General features: G+C 42.3%; 1 protein-coding gene across 3 annotated transcripts in view; it reads left to right on the top strand.

The window, feature by feature from the left end:
* The window catches only part of SLC16A12 (solute carrier family 16 member 12), a 63,780-nt gene that overhangs the window by 21,907 nt on the left and 18,742 nt on the right, over positions 1-23,131 (top strand). For 2 of the 3 annotated variants that reach the window (XM_044240074.1, XM_044240072.1), the window contains exons 1-3: positions 8,943-9,144; positions 16,355-16,467; positions 18,719-18,968. In XM_044240074.1, the coding sequence (XP_044096009.1) occupies positions 18,859-18,968 (110 nt within the window). In that variant the 5' untranslated portion in view covers positions 8,943-9,144; positions 16,355-16,467; positions 18,719-18,858. Of the gene's footprint in view, positions 1-8,942; positions 9,145-16,354; positions 16,468-18,718; positions 18,969-23,131 lie in introns of those variants that run through there. The other variant, XM_044240073.1, reaches the window with a different exon arrangement.

Below are 23,131 nucleotides of genomic sequence, written 5' to 3'. Positions count from 1 at the left end.
TTCCCAGCTGGCTGTGAAAGGGATTGGTGATGGCCGCCCACCAGCTTTCTGGATCACAGCCTACTGGCAGTGAAAGGGTCTGCGTGTCACCCCTTTCTTCCAGATTTCATCCTCGAGCGTCTTTTGCCCTGCAGGGGTCAATTCGCTACCAGCAAGCACATGCATCTCTTCTGGAACACTGTGTATCTACTGTTTTCTGACCTAGGACATTTGACCTGTCAACTGCAAAAGTAACTTTCCCTCAGAGTCACGTTACCCACATGAGAAGCAAAGCTGAGGCAAAGAGAAATAAGGGCTCGAAGAAGCCTCTGTTTCTCTAACATTCATTTCTATTTCTCTCTGTTTTTAGACTTGTTTCTACTTATTTCACGTCACAGTCACAGAGTTTACATATGTAAATCACAAATTGCATTTGACTCTGGCTTTGACAATTTTTCTTTCCCAGAGAGATTTAATAAATTAAATTTATTTTAATTCATTAAATTAGTTAAATTTAATAAAAGTCTGTTTTTGAATCCTGAACCCCCTTCTTAGACTGAGGTGAGGGGATGCCTATTTCTCAATCTTTGTGGCCTTTTTCTTTTTTCATATATAGAAGGAACCCCATGGGGCTCTTACACGCAACCCCAGATGCTCCTTGGTGTCAGGCAGTGAGCTGCTGTCCACCAGCTCCAAGACATGCCTCAGCCTCCCCTTCTGTCTTCAGGGATCCAAACACCTCCTTAAGAACTCTTTCAGCTGATAGCCACAAATGCTAGAGAGTTCAGCCTCTGCTCTGTTTATTTAACAAAATGACTCCAAGCTTTTGAATTTTCTGGGTCTTTTCTTAATCTTTCTCTCTGTTCTTTCTTTTTGTCTAGGTTGTCTCTATTGCTCTTAGACCTGTAACAATGATCTCATCCTTGGTTACAGATTTGTCCGTGATACCTTCCCCCCCGCCCCCCGCCTCACTCCACCCACTGTGATTACTGCTTGTCATTGGTGGGCCTGAAAACCAAAACCTGTTCATGTAACATGCCCAGTAAAAATATACTGGCCTTTGGAATGTGGATGTTAGCCATTCATCAGCCTTTTTTGCTGTGTTCTTAATTGGCTGTGTTTTTGAGAAATGAGAAGTCCAATAAATTGAATTTATATTATTTGACACTCGATTCTCAGTGAGGAATATAGGTTTAAGACGAGCAATTAAGCACACACAGAGCTATACTTTCAATCTTATACATGATTGTTTTGTTGAAATCAAAACGTTTATTTTCTCTGTTCATATTATTCTCATTCCAAGATTCTAAAACTAACCAGTATAACTCAAGACTTTACTTATTCTTGGGGCACCTGGGTGGCTCAGTGGGTTAAAGCCTCTGCCTTCGGCTCAGGTCATGATCATGGTGTCCTGGGATTGAGCCCCGCATCGGGCTCTCTGCTCAGCAGGGAGCCTCCTTCCTTCCTCCTCTCTTTCTCTGCCTGCCTCTCTGTCCTTAAAAAAAGGACTTTATTTATTCTTATCCTGAACACATTAAATAATTCCTTTTCCCCTCGCCCCCAGGGAAGACAATTTTGTCATTGTCAGCATCCTCTCAAAAAGTTTGTCAAAGAAGCGGGAATGATATTCTCATGTGAGCCTAAAATTCTGTGAGCAAAAAGGTCACATTCTCATTCCATCCAGGACAGTTGTCCTAAAGTGGACTTTTTCATTCCCTGTTGTTTACCCATCAAATGTTGCAACACTTTCTAAGAGGAAAACAAACTTGAATATTGTAGTAAAAGACCATGCTGGAATAAAGTCTTTTATTTTATACACACACACACACACAGACACAGACACACACTACACCAGACACATATATGAAGAAAAAACAATATAAACTAAATTCTGTCAACTTTCCTTAGACAAACTTAAAATATGATTAGAAAGGTTTTCTTTCTACAAGTCAATTTCTTGTTTTCAGCCTGTTGGGAAGAAAAGATGTGAGGGGTGACATTTAAAAGCAGCAAGTGCATGCTTAGTTGCAAGTCTATAAAAATGATTTTATTACTTTTCATAAGAAGGCTATGAGTCCTCCAAGAAATTCAGAGAAGAGCATTCATATCTTCCTTTCTTCACACAATTTTCTATTTCTGTGCATTGCTTTCTCATCTTGTCTTTATGCATACCTATTTTCTGTACTTGTACTCCTAGTGCTTACATTTTGTGTTCTGATCGTGAGTTAGCCCAGTTATCGGTGTGGATTTGGTGCTGCTACAGTCCTTGTGACCATCCCTGGGAAAGGCTTTACTGGATCCATGGTGGGGACGTGCCATCCGTGCACCTCTTAGGAAAAGTCATCAAAAGGAAAGAGAATGTGGATCAGATACTCTGTGTATGGATAATTGCCTGCAAAGAATTTCAGTGTGCACTGCAAAGAAGTGAAAATTGGTTTGAGTGGTCAAAAACCGTGGTATTTCTTCAGTGTTTTCTTTGTCATTTTCTCTGCCACTCTCTGCCCATTATTGGCCTCTTTTGTATTGTCTCTAGATTGTAAGAGAAAGTTGACATAGCAACATGAAGTCATTGGGCGCCTCCTGGCCTTTTTCCCCTTTGGATGCTCTAGGCAGTGAAATATGGCTGTGCTTTCAGCTATGGTGAAGATATTCATTTATTAATAATTTGGTAGTCATGTCAGTATTTGAACCAGTAGCTGATACAGTTTTAACTTAGGTAATCATGTTTTGAGTTTGTACTGTGTTAATACGAGAATATTTTAATAGGCGGGAAGTGCTTTCACATGTACTTTGCCCTGTATTCCTCATGAAGGCCCTATTAGAGAGGGACTATGAACTCAGATGTCTGCGACAGGAGTCTGGGATTCAGAAAACTAGGTCCCGAGTCAAGGTCATTCAGCCAGTGGTTGTCTGAGCTGGGTTTCCAAGCCAGACATGTCTGAGCTACCCCAAGTGTACCATTGTGTGTGCTTAACAACGGGATGCAGTGTTCATATTAGAGGCAGGGTTTTTTTTTTTTTAAGATTTTAATTTATTTAGTTGCCAGAGAGAGAGAGAGCACAAGCAGGGAAAGCAGGAGAGGGAGAAGCAGACTCCCTGCTGAACAGAGAGTCTGATGGGGGCCTCGATCCCAAGACCCTGGGATCATGACCTGAGCCAAAGTCCGATGCTTAAAGGACTGAGCCACCCAGGCACCCCTCTTCATGGCAGTTTTCAAGTCCTCAAGAGCAGTAGTAGAGGGAGTAGGGAACCTCTGGAATCCTTTAGAGAGGGGTTTCCTGTCAGAGCAATGTGGGTCTCTTTTTTCTTTCTTTTCTTTTAAAGACTTATTTATTTATGAGAGAGAGAGAGAGTGTGTGTGTGAACAGGGGGAGGTGTGGAGAGAGAGAGAGAGAGAAGCAGACTCCCCCCGGAGTGCAGAGCCCCTATGCTGCAGGAATCGACCCCATGGCTCTGAGATCATGACCTGAGCTGAAATCAAGAGTCGGATGCTTAACTGATGGAGACACCCAGGCCCTCCCCTTTTTTCTTTAAAAAATATTTTTGTAGCCGTGTTATGTTACTACATACAAGTGCACCATGGGCTAAGGGCCTCCTGTAAGCCTCCTTCTGAGAGAACTCTCTCAGAACATATTCACAGCCAGCCTCAGAACACACGTACATGTCCCAGTGTGAAGTCTCTGGGCAGGGAAAGATGCCAGGTCTTCTTTTGCAGTTTATAAAGTTCTCCCTGGTAGAACTGTGACTCTCCTATGCAGTTTTGATACAAAAAATTTCATAATCATAGAATATTGAAATCTTAAATTCCTCAGCCCTCTCCTAATGCTCCGGGAGGCAGTCTATTAACAATGAGTGTGATAATAGCTACCATTTATTTGAATGTTTATGCTGTGGGGCAATCCTGTGCTTCATGATATAAGACGGATTACCTCATTTTATTTTCCAAATAATTCCACGAGTTAGGAAAGGGGATTTGAAAAAAATCAATTAGAAATCATTCATCATTTCCCTAAGTTCAAAACCAACGTAGAGGTGAAAACAGGTATCCAACCGATGAAGATCAAAATCCCACCTTCAAAATCTTTTTTTTTTAAAAAGGGGGCGGTGAATTGTAAGGGGAGGTGAATCATGAGAGACTATGGACTCTGAAAAACAATCTGAGGGGTTTGAAGTGGCGGGGGAGTGGGAGGTTGGGGTACCAGGTGGTGGGTATTATAGAGGGCACGGATTGCATGGAGCACTGGGTGTGGTGAAAAAATGATGAATACTGTTTTTCTGAAAATAAATAAATTGAAAAAAAATTTTTAAAAGGGGGGGGCAGTGCACCTGGGTGGCTCAGTCAGTTAAGCATCTGCCTTTGGCTCAGGTCATGATCCCCAGGTCCTGGGATCAAGTTCTGCTTCTCCCACTCCCTCTGTCTGCCATTCCCCCTGCTTGTACTCTCTCTCTGTCAAATAAATAAATAAAATCTTTAAAAACAAAACCAAAATGCCACCTTCAGGGTTCCTGATACTGAGAATTGGGGAATGAGGCTTAGGACAACAAGCCAGGTAGGACTGCAATTCTTTTCCCATAAAAAAATGCAGGTTTACCTACTCGCAGTCCCTGCCAGCCCCAAGCAAGCATGGGCCGACTTGCAGGGCCACCCACCCCTATTTCACTTGTCGCATGCAAGACCCGAGAAGGAGGAGCTCTCTCTACTAACAAGCAGATCCCAAGTGGGAAAAAAAAACAAGGAAGAGAAGGACTGAACTGACCAAGTGCAGCTGTATCTGTTTTCCCCAAAGTCACAGATCAGACAACTTCTTTCCTCCTCTGGGGAAAAGTCAGCAAGGAGGTTGAGAAAGGCCTGGGGTGTCACATCTACCAGGATGTCCCACATGTGGATTCAATGGAAAGGAGGTCTCTGTCCCTGGTTGCAGGTATTGTCCACAAATCTGTCCTGCAGATAAGGGAACCGAGGCACTGAGACACTAAATAAAAGCTTGCCGTGTGAGTAGCAGGGAGGTCCAAATAGGGTCACCCGTCAGTGACGGATGGAGCCGGGCAGGCCGCGACAGGCTCCGGCTTAGTTCAGGTACGAGACAGAGGGAAATTCAAGTGGGAGGACAGATGTGAGAGGCACGTGAGTGGACGCGGTAAGAATTGGCCTCACTTGTTATGAGAATTGGGGAGTTGTCACGGTGACTCAGAGTGTTCTAGTATGCCTAGCTGGAAAATGCTAAAAGCATTACATGCTTGCACGTGTGTGTGCATGTGCACACACACACACACACACACACACATATATTGTGTTTCCAGGGGAGAAGAGCCTATGATGTTTTTGGACACGTGAATTTGAGGCGCCTTGTAGGCTCTTGGAAGTCTGAGGAAGGCTGCAAGCAGAGATGCCCATTTGGGCCTTGTCCCTTTGAAGGCAATTGCTGGCTGAAATTAAGGGAGTACTAAAGTAAGAGCAGCAAAAGAGGAGGTCGGTTTCACAACTGAGTTTTGTATTTGAAATAAGCCGAAAGATTTGAGTTGGTAACCTTGAGTGACTTGACCTTGTTCAAAGGCAAGCCCACGATGGCTCAGGAGTTGACCTCATCTTTCAACCACAGGCCTGGTGCACGACCCAAGCAGCCCACGCTGGTGTACATGATGGCTTCTCTCTGTCCCTCTAAGGTCACCGTCCATCCATTTCTACCCCGGGAGACGGACATGCAAGAGCTGTGACAACTGGGTCCCCCTGGGTCCAGCCACCGAGAGGACTCAGAAGCGTCAGGAATGTGAGGCTGGTGTATTTGTGTCCTCGGCTCTTTTACTGTCTGATCCTGGTGGCTTGGCTACTTTCCTTTGCCTAAGACTTCCTATGGTAACTTTATAGAAGGTCCCAGGTATCATTCTCTCCCTCTGCCCTTCACGCCCAGCAGTGGTAGTATCTCTCACCGTTACTAGCCCCAGGGGACTCTACTGACCTTTGTTAGAGTCTATGAACATAGCTCACATGTTTATAAATGTCTTTGTTGAAGTCTCCCCAACTTCCTGGCCCCTACTAGGACCTTGGGTAAATAATACACCTAGTAAACCAGAAGGAATTTATGTTCCCCGAGGCATTAGCCCTACCCTTAATAAACAGAGAGGGGCTTCTAATCAAGGTCGGCGGCAGGGAGGGGGCAGAATCTCTGACCTGGAAAGAGATGAGAGATTTAGTACAGGGTGTGCAAATCCACGATACACACAGCATTGCCTATGAACAGAATAATATCTTACACTGTTGTCAGGCTTTGTCAAATGTTTTAAGTGCCTTAGTGATTTATAAAATAAAATAAAATGTATTTGAAAATACCATGAAATTCATTTTAACTCATGTCTTTATATATTTTTAAAAATATTTTACTTATTTATTTGACAGAGAAAGAGAGAGCACAAGCAGGGGGACAGCCGGCAGAGGGAAAAGGAGAAGCAGGCTCCCCGCTAAGCAGACAGCCTGATGTGGGACTTGATCCCAGAACCCTGGGATCATGATCCAAGCTGAAGGCAGACACTTAACCCACTGAGCCACCCAGGCTCACCTTTATATAGTTTCTTAATCAACAAATAACATTAAAATATAACTGTTTCCATGTTTAGCTAAGGAAATATTTTTTTTTTAAAGATTTTATTTATTTATTTGTCAGAGAGAGAGGGAGAGAGAGCGAGCACAGGCAGACAGAGAGGCAGGCAGAGGCAAAGGGAGAAGCAGGCTCCCTGCCGAGCAAGGAGCCCGATGTGGGACTCGAGGAAATATTTTTTTTATTTACTTTTAGGAAATATTTAAAAATGTATGGAGCGAACTCACCCGTGAAAAAGTTGGCTGGGAACTACTTCTAAGGTCTTTGCTGTGAAAGTTCACTAAACTTCTCCCTGGGTCCAAAACGAGGAGGGACTAGAATGAACTGGTTCCATTCTAACGACTTCTGTCAGGACAGGGACAAAGACAGCCACCCACATCTTGAAAGAATTTTTGTAAAATCGTTTCTAAGTTTTTCGTTTCCAGAAAGAAATTCCGGTCCTCGGTCTTGTACTCAAGAGTACACCACATTCTCAGGCTTGGCAACACCTTGTCCTTTGTGTGACCTACCGTGGCTCAAGCAGTGAACAGAGTCTACAGAGCGCGTAAATAAACATCTCTAAGGGCCTGTGGAATTTGATGGCCTGTGCAATGTGGGGCAGACAGTGGGCCGAGTGCCAGGCTCTGTAGGTGAACCCTCCAGCAACCCACGTGCATTTTTAGCCACTCTCTTGGTCACCCGAAAGGCCAAGCCATGATTAGAAGCTTGGGATTTTCAGCCGCACAGCCCCCTCCCTTTTTCAGAGAGAGGAGAGGGGCTGGAAATGGAGTTAATGATTGATCACGTCTCTGTGAGGAAGTGTCCATAAAAAGCCAGCAGTCAGGGGCTTGGGGAGCTTTCAGGTTGGTGAGCACGTGGAGGTGCGGGACAGTGTCCTCCCAGGACAGGGCATGGAAGTCCCCTGGCTTGTGAGTCCTGCTCACATACCTCAGCCTACATACCTCTGGCATCTAGACGTTCGTCTGTATCCTTTATCATAGCCTTTCACAGTAAGCTGGTAAACATAAGTGTTGCCCTGAGTTTTGTGAGCCGCTCTAGCAAATTCGGGGAACCAAGGAAGAAACCGTCGGCACTGCCCATCTACTGTTTGTTAGTCAGAAGCTCAGATGATACCCTAGGCTTGTGACTGATGTCTGAAGGTGGGGGGTGAGGGACAGCCTTCGGGGACTGAGTCCTTAGCCTGGGGGATCTGATCCTTTCTCTGCATAGAAGTGTCAGAATTGAGTTGAATTCTTGGACACCCTACTGGTGTCCAAGAATTGCTTCTTGCTGTCGGGGTGACCAGAAGGGTCAGATCTGAAGTGTTTTGTGTGTGCAGGAAAGGAGACTCATGAGAGAGACACACATAATAGGGAAGAACTGGATTTTCCCTACACAAGAAGGAAAAATCTGCATTTTTCCATTACACTGGCAGTGAAATTACATTTGCAGGTTTGGCCTGGTCTGATGTCGGGGCCTGGCTGTGCTGGTATTCTCAGTGAGATATATTCACTTGAGGCCCTGTTACCCAGATGCAGGGAAAGCCAGTTAATCTGGTCTGACAGTGGATAAAAAGAATAAAGAACCGATGGGTAATTTCTTGCCCTCATTCCTCAAGCTCCCTGTACCCCTTCCCCCATGTGATTTGAGAAAACACCCAGAACTTGAGAATTGGGGATGTTCATTCCCTAAATATCTACTGAGTGCCTGTTCTCTGCCAGGCAGTGTCTGAGGCATGAAGCATCAAGGGTCTGCCGCTCTTAGGGACCTCACACTCTGAGCAGACCTGAATTCTGCCTGCACTGGCTTTCCAACACCAGTTCCCCCAACACTGCATGACTCGAGGGGTTAACGTCTAGCCAACTGAAATATTTGACAGGTTGCCTCTCCCATTCCAGCAACATGGCCATAGCCGTGGTTATAGAGAGAGGAAAATGTTGTGGTATAGACCAGCAGCCCTGTCCTTCAATAAAAGACTCTCTGTGAACTAACAGAAAGACTCTGTGCCATCCATCTCAAGCCCCGAGGTTCTCCTCTGCAGTCAAGGAGGCTCTCATAGAACACAGTCTGACCTAATAGTTCCACACACTCTAAGAGTGCAAAATTAGAATTCGAGACTTCTGCAAGGCACAGGGTTAGACACGAGGATTTATTCACTGAGTCACACCAGCTTTAGACCAGACACTGCCAGGAGCAGACATTCCTGATCACATGTTATATATATATATATTTTTTTTTCTTTTTTTTAAAGATTTATTTTATTTATTTGACAGACAGAGATCAGAAGTTGGCGAGAGGCAGGCAGAGAGAGAGGAGGAAGCAGGCTTCCCACAGAGCAGAGAGCCCGATGCGGGGCTTGATCCCAGGACCCTGGGATCATGACCCGAGCCGAAGGCAGCGACTTAATCCACTGAGCCACCCAGGCGCCCCAATATATATTTTTTTATCAGAGAGGGATACAGCCCAGGCCTATCCTTTCTTTTACATGCACTTGCAAAGAGGAGAGACAAGAACTCTATCGCTGCAGAAAATGGTAATTGGGGGCAAGCTCCTGGTTATGAATTGCACCGTCAACAAACTATTAGACGCAGAGGTAAGCATTTTTCTGATGTTGCCTAGAATCAGCAGCTCTGCGGGGTAGGAGCTGGCAGGGAGGCAAAGAAGGTGCTTTCTACTCTCTGCGTCTTATGTGAATCACAGGTTGTACCCTTTTCCCCCTCTCTGTAGACGAAATACCGTATAAATTGCTCTGCTGTTTATCCTAGGTCTTATGTAAAGTATTCCTGTCCCCAGAGTCTCACACCGAGCATAGGAACTCGGGCAGCTTCGTTACCAGAAGTCAGTGTTTCAGTTTAGTGCTCAAAGGCTCCCAACAAGAAGAATAAATGAAACAAGATGGGATAGGGAGGGAGACAAACCATAAGTGACTCTTAATCTCACAAAACAAACTGAGGGTTGCTGGGGGGAGGGGGGTTGGGAGAAGGGGGATGGGGTTATGGACATTGGGGAGGATATGTGCTTTGGTGAGTGCTGTGAAGTGTATACACGTGGCAATTCACAGACCTGTACCCCTGGGGATAAAAATATATGTTTATAAAAAATAAAAAAATTTAAAAATTAAAAAAAAAAAAAGGCTCCCAACAGACACCCCCAAATTTCTGGGTGAAGTCAGTAGTTATTTATTCCCCTGTTACCAGGATCCGTGGGAGGACTAAGCAGAGAGAAGCAGAAAGGAGAGGGAAAAAAAGCAAATCACTAGTTTTTTTTACTAAGAACAATATTATTTTTCATAGCACATGTGTAATACCACTGAGCAACAAAAATAAACAAATCCATATGCAGTAGAAGGCATCCCTAAGACCCAGAGACTCCAAATGGAAAAAATAGTTGGCTTTCTGGGCCAGAGACTGCAAAGTCCAGCAGACAGAGGAGTTTCTTTAACTTCCCTCCACACTGGGTCCTTCTCAGAGAGGCTGGGCTTGCCCCGGGCTATGAGGCTGTAAGGCTAGCAACAGGAACACGGCTCCCCAGCTCTAAAGGCTTTGCGGAAAAGTGTTGGAATCCTCTCCCAGCATACTTGGAAGACTGACCCAGTACACACATGGTGTCTTCTGTGATTCCCGGCCATTGAAAATATCGGTCAACTTGCGTAGATTTGACATCTTCCATGGAATAAACATGGTATCTCTCTCTCTCTCATAGGCATTTATAAATTTCTTTCAACACTGTTTTGTAGTTTTTAGTGTAAAAGTAATACAAATATTAAGTTGATTTCTGGGCATTTCATAGTTTGGGATGCTACCCTCAAATTTAAGTTTTAATTTGTAGTGGCTCACCACTAATATCTAGAAATACATTGGACTCTACAAAAGAAAAATAATAAATTCCAGTTCATCAATGTTAGTAACTTCTGCTCTTCAGAATATACCACTAAGAAAAGAATGGGCAAGCCACAGAATGGGAGAAAATATTTGTAATACGTATGTCTATGAGGACTTGTATCTACAGTATACAATGAATTTTTACATCTCAATAAAAAGACAAACAGCCCCCCTCAAAATGTGAATGATATTTGAATAGACAAAAGAAGATGTATGAATAGTTAATAAGTACATGAAAAAAAGCCATTAACATTCTTAGTCATCAGGGAAGCACAAATTAAAACTATAATGAAAATCCATTACACGCTGGAGCAACTGGACTTCTAATCTATTACTCATAATATCGTGTAGCTGTTTTGAGAAAGTCTGGGAGTTTCTTCTAAAGTTAAACATATACTTACAGTATGACCCAGCAATTTCAATCCTACATATTTACTCAAGAGAATGAAAATAGATGAATAGATGTCCACAGAAAGATGTGCATATGGGTGTCACAGAAGCTTTGTTCATAATGTACTAAAACCAGAAATGACCCTAATGTCCACCAACAGATAATACATCAATAAATTATAGTATATCCATAATACACATTGCTATTCAGCAATAAAAAGGAATCTACAGATACACACAACATCCTAGATGAATCTTGAAATACTCATCTGGAATCTGGAATCAGAATGGTCTGTATTGTGTGTTTCCATTTTTGCAGAATTCTTGCCTGACAAAACTTATCTATATTGGAGAGAAAGCAAATCAGCCATAGTGTGGCACTGAGGTTGATGGAGATTGACTACAAAGGAGCATGAGGGAGAATATGGGGTGAGGATTTGGGGTGAAGAAAATGTTCTCTATCTTGGTTGTGGTGGTTGTGGTTATGTGAGTGTATACATCGTCAAAAGTCTTCAAAACATAGATTTCAAAATGGGTGTGTATGAATTATATCCTGATTTTTAAAAGTTTCTAGCAGTCTTTGCCAGTTTAAAGTACTTGCTTTGATATTAGCTCAGTCTTTTTGGATCAATATTTAGCTAAATCCAAGGTTAATCTGTAAGTAAATGTTGTTTCTCCTTTCTGTGGTGTTTGCTCCTCTGTCTCCTTTCTGCCTGTCTGGCTTAGGGGAGAACTCATGTGTCCTCATGGTAATGGTGGACAAGGTGATTGGCAGGCAGGTCCCTGAGTTCTCATTGGCCTAAGCAGAACTTTCCTTAGTATTGGTGTCTTGGCATTCTGCTGGTGACACTCATCTTGCTGGTTTCTAAGTATTGGCTTCACTCCTCACTGTGTACCGTAGAAGCCAACCCAGAAAGGAAGGGTGAAAGCTCTTTTAAAAGGAAGAGTGATTTTCAACATTTTGAGGAATCTCCATGCTGTTTTCCAGAGTGGTTGCACCAGCTTGCATTCCCACCAACAGTGTAGGAGGGTTCCCCTTTCTCCGCATCCTCGCCAGCATCTGTCATTTCCTGACTTGTTGATTTTAGCCATTCTGACTGGTGTGAGGTGATATCTCATTGTCGTTTTGATTTGTATTTCCCTGATGCCGAGTGATATGGAGCACTTTTTCATGTGTCTGTTGGCCATCTGGATGTCTTCTTTGCAGAAACGTCTGTTCATGTCCTCTGCCCATTTCTTGATTGGATTATTTGTTCTTTGGGTGTTGAGTTTGTTAAGTTCTTTATAGATTTTGGACACTAGTCCTTTATCTGATATGTCGTTTGCAAATATCTTCTCCCATTCTGTCAGTTGTCTTTTGATTTTGTTAACTGTTTCCTTTGCTGTGCAAAAGCTTTTGATCTTGATGAAATCCCAAAAGTTCATTTTTGCCTTTGCTTCCCTTGCCTTTGGCGATGTTCCTAGGAAGATGTTGCTGCGGCTGAGGTCGAAGAGGTTGCTGCCTGTGTTCTCCTCAAGGATTTTGATGGATTCCTTTCTCACATTGAGGTCCTTAATCCATTTTGAGTCTATTTTTGTGTGTGGTGTAAGGAAATGGTCCAATTTCATTTTTCTGCACGTGGCTGTCCAATTTTCCCAACACCATTTATTAAAGAGGCTGTCTTTTTTCCATTGGACATTCTTTCCTGCTTTGTCAAAGATTAGTTGACCATAGAGTTGAGGGTCTATTTCTGGGCTCTCTATTCTGTTCCATTGGTCTATGTGTCTGTTTTTGTGCCAGTACCATGCTGTCTTGATGATGACAGCTTTGTAATAAAGCTTGAAGTCCGGAATTGTGATGCCACCAACTTTGGCTTTCTTTTTCAATATCCCTTTGGCTATTCGAGGTCTTTTCTTGTTCCATATAAATTTTAAAATTATTTGTTCCATTTCTTTGAAAAAGATGGATGGTACTTTGATTCCCACACACCTTTTATCTCTTTTGTGGCTGCAAAGCAGTTTATGAAGAAGGGTACAGCTAAAGGCTAAGACACCAGAAGTAAAAGGGAATGGAGGAAGGAAAGAACAAGATAGTATTGGGAGCCCTAACAAAACAAGTGTTTCAGGGGCCATTGTCGACTTTTCTCAGCAACACATGGACTGTAAGAGATGCATAGGTCTTCTACTGGCAGAAGAGATCACTTCAGAAAACTTTACCGAGGTCAGCATGAAAGATTTGCCCCACAAATGCAGTGCTTTTGTGGAAAGTTATTGACTGTTAGCAAGAATTCTTTGCAAATGGTTAGATTTTATTTTAAAAAATTTTTATTTATTTGAGAAAGGAGAGAAAGCATGAGCAGCAGGGAGGGACAGAGCACACAGAGAGAAGCAGACTCCCCAGTGAGATGGGAGCCTGACACAGGGCCCAAACTCGGGACCCTGGGATCATGACCTAAGCTGAGATCAAGAGTCAGATGCTTAGCCAACTGAGGCACCCAGGTGCCCCAGACATAATTTCACATTTATAGAAAAGTTGTAAGAATAGTACAAAAACTTTTTTTAAAGGTTTTGTTTATTTAGGAGAGAGTAAGTGAGAGAGAAAGCACAAATGGGGGAGAGGCACAGAGAAAAACAGGGGCAGCGAGAGAAACACATTCCCCAATGAGCGGGGGCCAACACAGGGCTTGATTCCAGGACCCCAGGATCACGATCTGAGCCAAAAGCAGATGTTTAAGAAATTTAACTGACTGAGCAACTCGGGGTCCCTGCAAATGGTTAAATTTTTTAAAGCCAGGAGGGTGAAGTGAAATTGAGCATATATCCTAATTTATGTATTGAAGAGTAATCTTAGAGGAACATCATAATATAGAGACTCTCGTGTTCCAAAAAGATTTTCTGGAACCAAAATGAGATGCTTTAGTAGTTGGATGTCAAAATGAAATAATTTGGAGGCCAATTAGTAAAATGAAGAATTACATGATGGTAACATGCTTCCTTTCCATATAGTTTTCGGTATGCTATTAATTCAGTAAAGGACTTTTTTCGTATATTTGTGCCATATCGGGGCAGTTAATTATTTATAAAAATGTGCAAGCTAGTATTCTAGGGGAACGACAGGCTGCTCCAAAGTCTCCAGGAAACGAGGTTAGCCTTGTCTAACCCGTGCATTTCTTCTGAATACATAGAAATCTATTGAATGACCTGTTTTGAGAGAAACACGAAGTGCTTTCTGGGCAGTATACCCTTGTGTTAACCTGTGGGCTTCCTCTCTTTCTTCTTTCCTGATCACTCATGGCAGTGGGTTCTCAAGCTTTACCATTGTTTGTATGGCTTGTTGATAGCAGTGTCCAAAAGCTGTTTGGAAATCTGGAAGGTGGATGGGTAAGCACACTGCCCAGATCTGCCAGGGTCTCTCGTCTCCACCCGTATCTCCATGTAGCACTGCCACGTGAGTCCCTTCACTCCTCTGGGCTTCAGCTTCATCATTGTGAATGGGAGAAAACAGCGCCCATCTCTGAGGCTTGTGAGGCTCAACGGGGCCTGTTCATGAGGAATTATTAATCATGGCACCACCCTCCAATGCTTTCCAAGCTGCTTCTCCCCACCTTGGAACCCTGTGAGAATGTTCCAGGTTCTGTGGTTTTACCCAGGTTGACTTTAACTTAAACAGACCTCTGTTCACGGTGCCGTCAGCCCCGCGCTGCTTGGGCGTCTGACTTAACTCGCTCATGTAGCTTCTTGCAATTGTATTTTTTTTTCCAATTTATTTATTTTCAGAAAAACAGTATTCATTATTTTTTCTTGCAATTGTATTTTTTTGAGAGATCCGCATGAATCAGTTCTTAACTAACAAAATGTGGGAATGCCAGAGAGATTGCTCAAATAAAACAAATGAAAATGGAATCATCTGGAGACACAAGAGACGAAGTAAAAGTTAATGATGCTTAAGACTTTTGTAATGAGACAGAACATTTTATTTTCGCTGGAGCTTGTTATGTACATCATGTCCTCTGCTGAACAATCACCTAATTTTCACTGTGTTGTTTCAATAACTGTGATATGGTTCTTTCTAGTCCTTGAGAGACTATGCAAAAGAAATGCCTGTGCTCATATTTACATCACAGGAGTAGACCTGAACTATCTAAGAAAGCTATATATAAAATGGTATTGAAAAGAATTTTCCTAACAAAAATACCGGATGTAGTTTTGCATCATCTTTACAACTATATACCTTTTTGCATATCCTTGTATTCTTTGCGACCGTTGCACGTATGCAACTTCTAGGTAAGTTTTACCTAACGTCTCCTCACAATGTGCATACTGTTTTAGAAACTGTTTTTCCCCTTAACATGGCATCATAGATGTTTTCCCCTATTATAATATTATCTTCTTGTTGATGGTTTGAAAGGATTGAATACTGTTTTGTTTGTTCATGTGTCATAACTCTTGAAACACTTCCCAGTTATTGAACACTTATATTGAACACTTTTATATATTATTCATAATGTAACGATTATTTTCCACCCCTAGTGTCCATCTTCTCTTAAATTGTTTTCTTAGGATAACTTCTCAGCAATGAGATTACTGCAAACTATTTGAATAACTTTCTAATTCTTCATCTGTTGCACTATATTTCACTGCACTTTTCAGCATTTTTTTTTCTTTTAGATTTTACTTATTTATTTGACAAAGAGAGCACAAGTATGGGGAAAGGGCAGAGGGAGAGGGAGAAGCAGGCTTCCCAGTGAGCAGGGAGCCTAATGCGGGGCTCGATCCCAGGATTCAGGACCATGACTTGAGCCAAAAGCAGGCACTTAACCAATGGGCTCTCGAGGTGCCCCTGTTCCAGCACCCCTGAACAACACCGAGCAGCACTGACTGGGGATGGTCTGGATACTGGACATTTATGTGTTGATGGACTTACAGTCTTCAGTTGGAAAACAGCTTACCCTTGGGGTTATTTCAATGGAAAAACTATGAAGAGGCTTGAACTAAACCAAGGCAGAGGTTTCTGAGCTTCAGCTGTTTTCCTTGTACAATTGATTCTACCATTTCATGACGCTTGGCACCTAATGGTGTCTAAGCAGTAAGTTATTTCATTGTGTCTGTGTGCAGGTGTGGGTAGAACCTTGAAGGCTGGTCGCGTTGAAATTGTGAGAGAGAGCCTGAAACATAAAGCATCCCGTGAACATGACTCACATCTGGCCCTTCAAGAAAGTCTGACTTAGGGCAACATGGTATGGGCACAAGTAGAGAAGCTGTGTCTGCAGGGGCCTGTCACGTGTTGTGTATGAGTGAGACCCCGAGGTCGGACAGGACAGGAGGTCAGGGACAGGATGAAAGGGGGGATACAGGCTTTACCCAGGAATGTGCTGCTCCTTCACTCCCTGTGATAGCTGCCACAAAGGAAGGCCTGCCTGCTGTATTCAGCATTATCCATTTCTCAAGGGAATTGGGACATCTAAAGCTTGAGTTGTCTTAGTCCATTCAGGCTGCTATAACAAAACTATTCTGGACTGGATGGCTTGCATAACAAACCTTTATTTCTCACAGTTCTGAAGGTGGGAAGTTCAAGATCAAGGTGCTGGTGGAATTGGTAGTGGGTGAGAACCCATCTCCTTGCTCCTAGACGGCCTTCTTTATGCCCTGTCCTCATGTGGCACAAGGTGCGGGGGAGTTCTCGGGGCCCATCTTCTAAGGGAATGAATCCCATTCACTATCTCTGCTCTGTGTTTGCTCTCTGAATTCACAGGCTGCCAGTTTGTTCTGGTGACTTTAAAGATGGCAAGATTCTACTGTGATAGAAATTTTAAGAAATTTAAGAAATTAAGAAATTTCTTCTTAAAAGAAATTTTGGCTTTAGAGTAAAAAAATATGTATTCATTTGGTTTGCCCATAATTTACCAAGTGGTACAGAGCCTGTGTTCCAAATAATGCATGCTTTGTCTTATTTGAAATGATGTTTCTTTGAATTAATACCACCTCGATTTCATCTGGTGATCATAATCAAATTGTACCAACAACTGAGTGATTTGCTCCATCCTGTGGGAAGAGGATCTATCAGAACCCTTATTTTTGTCTCTCAAACAATTCATCCCTAACAGTATTTCAGAAGCCTGCTTGACACGCTATAGAATAATTTAAGAAGCACCTTATATCACAGTTTCTGTGGGACCAGAATCCAGGACGGCTTAACGAGTTCCTCAGCTCTGTGTGTCACAGGCTGGGGTCAAAATGTCGGCCAAGCTCTGTTCTCAACCAGAGGCTCACCAGAAAAAAATCTACTTCCTACTTGGGATGTTGTGGCAGAATTTGTTTCCCTTTTGTTGTAGGATTGAGAACTTTAGCTTTTTGTTCTCTTCTGGAGGCTATCCTTGGCTCCCCCAGGCTGCCCACAGTCCCCCCTGACATGGCCCCCTCCACAGGCAATGTGCAATATGGCAGTTTGTTCATCAAGGCTGCAGGAGAGTGAGAGCAAGTTTTTTAACAAGACTGAGTCTTATATAACATGACATAATCAAGGGATTCATGTCCTGTCACCTGTGCCCTACTCTGGTTAGCAGCAAGTCACAGGTCCTGCCTGCACTCAAGGGGAAGGATTATACATAGTCAAGAACAACAAGAGGCGGGACCATAGGAGGGGCCCTGAAATACTGCCTGGCACCTAGTAGACACTCAGGAAGTGCTGGTAATTGAATGAGTTAATGTTGCAGATATTACTTCTTTGAACCATGTCTTGCTAATGGTTTTTTCGCAGGTCTGTGGTTTATCATTTGGCTTTATTTAGTACATCCTGTGATATGTGGAAATGTTAAATTTTAATTTAGACAAATCAACAAAAATTTCCTTAGTTTGTTTCATTACTTAATATCTCAGGGAGTCCTTCTCCTATCTAGAGATCAGATAAATGTTTGCCTGTATTTTCACCTAGATTTTTAATGCTTGCTTGCTTGCTTGCTTTTTTAAAAAAATTTTTTCATTTTTATTTTTTTGCATTTAACTCTGACCTATCTGGAAGGTTAAGAACTAGAAGGAGAGTTGTGACATGATATATTGAGTAATCCTTTTTTCCCCCAACCAATCTCTGCTACCTTATTTAGCTATATTGAATTATTATGTACTTCCTACTGGGCTCTCTATTCTGGTTCATTTATTTGTCATTCTCATCTTGCTTTCATTGCACACTTAGAAATGATAGCATTGAAGAAGAAATTTAAAAAACAAAAATAAATACAAATTATAGCATTGCTAGTCAGAAATGCCAAAGAAGTTACTATCAGAGTCATTTGGTGTCATAAGTAGGACATAGTCTAAGCTGTTGTGACAGAGAGACTCCAAAATACAGAGACACACACACACAAAATGGAAGTTTTTTGGTATGTTGTGTAACAGTGCAGAGGTCTGTGAAGTCCGGAGCTGAAGAGGCAGCCCTTCTCCACCATCACTGGGGACCAGGGCTCCTTCTACCCTGTATCTCTGCCAGCCCGCAGGATGCAGTCCTGGTCTGTGTGGGTGAAGCTGTCTCACCCCTCACATCCAAGCTTGTCTATGGGAAAGGGGGTGCTGGAAGTCCTGAGAAAGTGCCTTTGCTTTTGAACTCCTGAGCCAGAAATGGTGCATCACTTTTTCTTCCATCCCTTTTATTTAGATTAAACTGTGTTTCCACATCTACCTTCAAGAGAAGCTAGGATATAGGGTATCAAACTGGGTGGACATGGATTTATCTAAAATTTGGGAGGATCTCTTATTAAAAAGAAGAAGAACGGGTACCAAGGACAACTAATGGTCTTTGCCTCAGTCCAGCATTCATAGTTACAAATAATCGTATTTCACGAAAGTAATGATCATTTTTGTCAAGTGAAAAATCAACCTTTGGATATGACAATGAAATAAATATATCCTGATTTTTGGTTTTAGATGGCCAGTAACCTATGTGCCAGGTAGCATTCCATGCTAATCTTGAATGCCAATAGGAAGTCACTGGACAGCAAAACTCTTCCAGGATTATAACTGGGCTATCAGAGTAACCCGAAAAAGAAGAAAAAAGAATCGAAGTCATGGCCAAAGGAACTAGAGTTCAGTCTACCTCTCCTCCAGATGGAGGCTGGGGCTGGATGATCGTGGCTGGCTGTTTCCTTGTTACCATCTGCACCCGGGCGGTCACCAGGTAAGTGGGATTCTCCTCTTCATGGATTGAGGTGATCTGGTTTGTCTTTTTTTCTAAGTCTGCTTTGTTCTGTTTCTGAACCTGTCATTGTGAAAATATCTGTGTGTATGCATGGGTGTGTGTGTGTATTTCTTTGTTCAGATGTCTTTTTCTTTGCAAGGAATGGGATTTTGTGACACTTGCAAGTCCTGGGTAGTCGTGTCTTCTATGATATCTGGCACAGAAATCTGGAGTGTTAGGGCATTTTTAGACTAAATGTTATGGCTGTTCCAGCCATTTGTTTTCATAAGCAGACCATCCCAGAAAAGAAAAATACATAAGGTCAAAACAATCCTTGAAAACCTCTTGACTCTCCAGATACTGAGCTGTTAGAAGCTTAAAACCTAGAATTTAAATTCTTCATTTTACAGCAAAAGTACAGTCTTCTCTCATTCTTGCTTGTTCATTTCTCCTCTTTCTTTTATTCAAGAGCATAGTGTGGAATATGCTTAAGTTACGCTTGTGTACATTGGGACTCATTCATCTTGTTTATATTTGGAGAAAGTGCATGCTTGACATCTGCATATGCTAGCTCTTTCCTCTACGTGTGCTTTCATTCCAGTAGAGCTCCTTGTTGCTCTTCTTTGAAAATGCACCTTTAGCAGTGAAGCAAAGTAATTTGCACTAAAAACTTTATTTGATGACATCCTCAGTGAAAGCATTGATGTTCCCCCCATAACAATATATAATGCAGGAAAGAAGCAGGTTATTTGTTTTTACTACAATAAAGGTTGGTTGACTATGTATCATTTAAAAAATAATGTGATTGGTGTTGAGTCTGGATTTTATTCCATCTGTATCATGGACCTTGGGTTCTGGGTATGAGGAGTCATAGAGTTAAAAAGGAAAGTCTTGGTTCTTATATATGTGGAAGCCTCCATTATATCCATGATGTGAAAGTTCTAGAGGTGAGTTCAGTGCTTTATAAGGAGGGCTCAGGTTGATATCTTTCAGGTCGTTGAGTCTTCATGATGCACTTTAGGCAGACTAGGCTTACCCCGCTGTCATAAGATTAGGACACTGGTACTCAAAGAGCACAAGTGACTTACCTACAGTTTTGTCTGCTGGGACAGAACTGGACTGGATTTCTAGTATTTTTTTTTAATGTCTTATCTTGTGTATTTGCCATTGCATGTGCACACATAATCCATTGATTCCTTCCAACACAACCTAGGTGTTTTCCTATCCTGTTATTTCTCATATACACATCATACTTCTGCTTGTTCTTCCATTAATGTATATATCCACACACACACATCCTCTCTCGGTGCCTTTTTATTGCAAGAAGTGACCTTGCTTCACTCTCCATCTTTGTTCTGCTCCAAGATGTAGGCACTTTGAGGAAGCTCTGTGGCTAGTTCCTGTCCCCTCAAACATAGGACCTTCTTCTCTAGAACAGCATAGTCTTACCAGACATAGGTTTTTTTGTTTTTTGTTTTTTGTTTTTAATTTCCTTGGTGATGGTGTCATTGCCTTAAGGTAGGCTACTTCCTCATCTCCATAGTGTTGTCATGTCAGTGATGAGAAGTCATGGTGCCAGGGGACAGTTCTTACAGAGGCTCTCCACTCTCCCTGTCCTGTTGCTAAATAGTCACGAAAGTGGTCACCCCCTTTCATGTACAAACAACTACATGGCCGGGAGACATTGAATTCTCTGAGTGTTGTCCTCTGAAACTATGGACATAACTTGGGGTAGGGGTCTGTAGAAAACTGAGGACTTGCAGCAAGGACACTAACTTATTGATGGTCTTTAATGCTCATTTAACATCTTGTGTGGCTGGTCTTGTTTGGCAGGACACTGAATCCCAGTTCTTTCTCAGTCACAGTAGAAATGCCAGCAGAACCCATGACTGTCACCAAGGGCCGAAAGTCTTGCATATTTCTTTCAGGTTGTACCCTTAAGTTTTCAACTTCAATTTAATGAAATCAGGTCCACTAATATATAACTATGCATTCACTGAGGACAAGGATCTATCTAGGCACTTCCAAACACACAGAGATGTTGGAACACGACCCTGGTAGGCTCAGGCACAAATAACTGAAAATACAAATCAAAACGTGCGAAATATCCATCAGGTAAAAACAGACTGTAGAATAGCACGGGTGAGAGAGGGGTTTGTTCTGACATAGCAGTTCAGGGCAGGATTTCTAGGGAAGTCATCCCCAGAGTCTTGAAAAATGGGTAGCATTTGGCCAGGAAGGAATGAAACAAGAAAGAGGTTTCCAGCTGAATCAGGTCTGTGCCCTTCATCTGCTACTCACTTTGTGATCACGGTGGGCAGCCCTCCTTCCTGAACCGTTAAGGGTTTAGCCAGAAGGGGGTTGTGGCTAGTGGTGAAGATCTATTATCAGAGGTTAATAGGGGAGGCTTCGAGGGGCATAGCTGAGCCGAATTAAGCTCAGAGGAGAAAAATGTGAAGACACAGCCAGCATTGGAACTCGATGTCATGAACACACAGCAGCCAAGAGGACCGGAGATCCAGCCAAGGAAAGCAGCCACAAGGGTGGTTTGTCAGTGCAGAAGATCAGTGCCTGTTGTGCAATTAAGTCTTTTTTTTTTTTTTCCTATTTAAACTGTATACCTAAAAATTAAACCATACAGAGAGGGATGAAACTTGGGTGGCTCAGTAGATTAAGCAACTGCCTTTGGCTCAAGTCATGATTCCAGGGTCCTGCAATTGAATAAGGCTGCAAGCTCAGTGGGGAGTCTGCTTGTCCCTCTCCCTCCCTCTCTGCTCCTCCCCTGGCTCTTTTTTTTCTCTCTCTCTCTCTTTCTAAAATAAATCTGTTTTTTTAAGATTTTATTTATTTATTTGACACAACTGCAAACACAAGCAGGGGATGCGGCAGGCAGAGGGAGAAGCAGGCTCCCCGAGGAGCAGGGAGCCTTCCACAGGGACTCGAGCCCAGGATGCTTAACCAACTGAACCACCCAGGCACTCCTTAATGAATAAAACTTAAAAAACAAAAACAAAATTAAGCCATACATCCAGATGCTAAAAATTTGAATTCAGAGATGCATAAAATAGTCTTTTTCTCCTCACCTCCTGAATGCCAGTTTCACTTCCCAAAAGTTAACCTTGTTGATATTTTCTTCAGACCTTTCCAAAAAAAATTTTAGAACTTGTATCCGTATATAAAGCATATTCTTTTCATATTATACACACTGTTTTGAACTTTGTTTTTCCTTGATTAACAGTACCTCTTGGAAACATCTCCATATCAGCACATATGGTTCTCACTCGCTGAAAAATAACTGCTTAAAATTCCATCACAAGGATGTGAGCATAATTTATTTTACACATTTTTGAAGGACTTTTTTAAAAAAGATTTTATTTATTTATTTGACAGAGAGAGATCACAAGTAGGCAGAGAGGCAGGTAGAGAGAGAGAGGAGGAAGCAGGCTCCCCACTGATCAGAGAGAGACTCCGATGTGGGGCTCGATCCCAGGATCCCGGGACCATGACCTGAGCCGAAGGCAGAGGGCTTAACCCACTGAGCCACCCAGGTGCCCTTTGAAGGACTTTTGTATTGTTCCCTGGCTTTTGCTTTACAAACACTGCTACTATTATGACCCAGGACACTTTAAAATCGTATTTCAGCTCTTGCCTTGTAACTGATGACAAGGCCTTACACGTGAAATTTACATAAAGCTTAAAGTTGTCCAGGCTAGTAAAGCTATCCTTCTTATTTATTTTCTGTCTCTGTCAATGTGTGTTGGCTACTTGTTTTTTTCTTCAAGATATCTTATTAGCAAATACATTCTCTATTTTAAGAATCATATTTCATTGTGAAATTACATGATGTTCTATTTGTAAATGGACAACTTGAATTAGAGTTGACTTGAAAAAGCAATAGTTGATTTAAATGTTCAAAGAAAGCATCCAGCTGTAAGACCTATTTTTCTCTCAACCTCTTCTGGATGCAAATTAACTTAGTTGCAATAGATGTCTACAGTCTTGTGGGATTGGGAGCTCTTCTAACAACAGCTGAATTCCTGTAAGTAATAGCTAATGTTAGCGGAATGCTTGCTCTGTGCTGGTTAATGTTGTTCCAGGCACCCTTCATTCATTAATTCGTTTAGTCCTTGGAACAACAGAGAGATTGGGTATGTCCAAAGTTA

The sequence above is a fragment of the Neovison vison genome, chromosome 2 (genome assembly GCF_020171115.1).
Source record: "Neovison vison isolate M4711 chromosome 2, ASM_NN_V1, whole genome shotgun sequence".
Taxonomy (NCBI): Eukaryota; Metazoa; Chordata; class Mammalia; order Carnivora; family Mustelidae; genus Neogale; species Neogale vison.
Note: the sequence above shows the minus strand (reverse complement) of the source record. Positions and strands in the feature narration are given on the sequence as shown.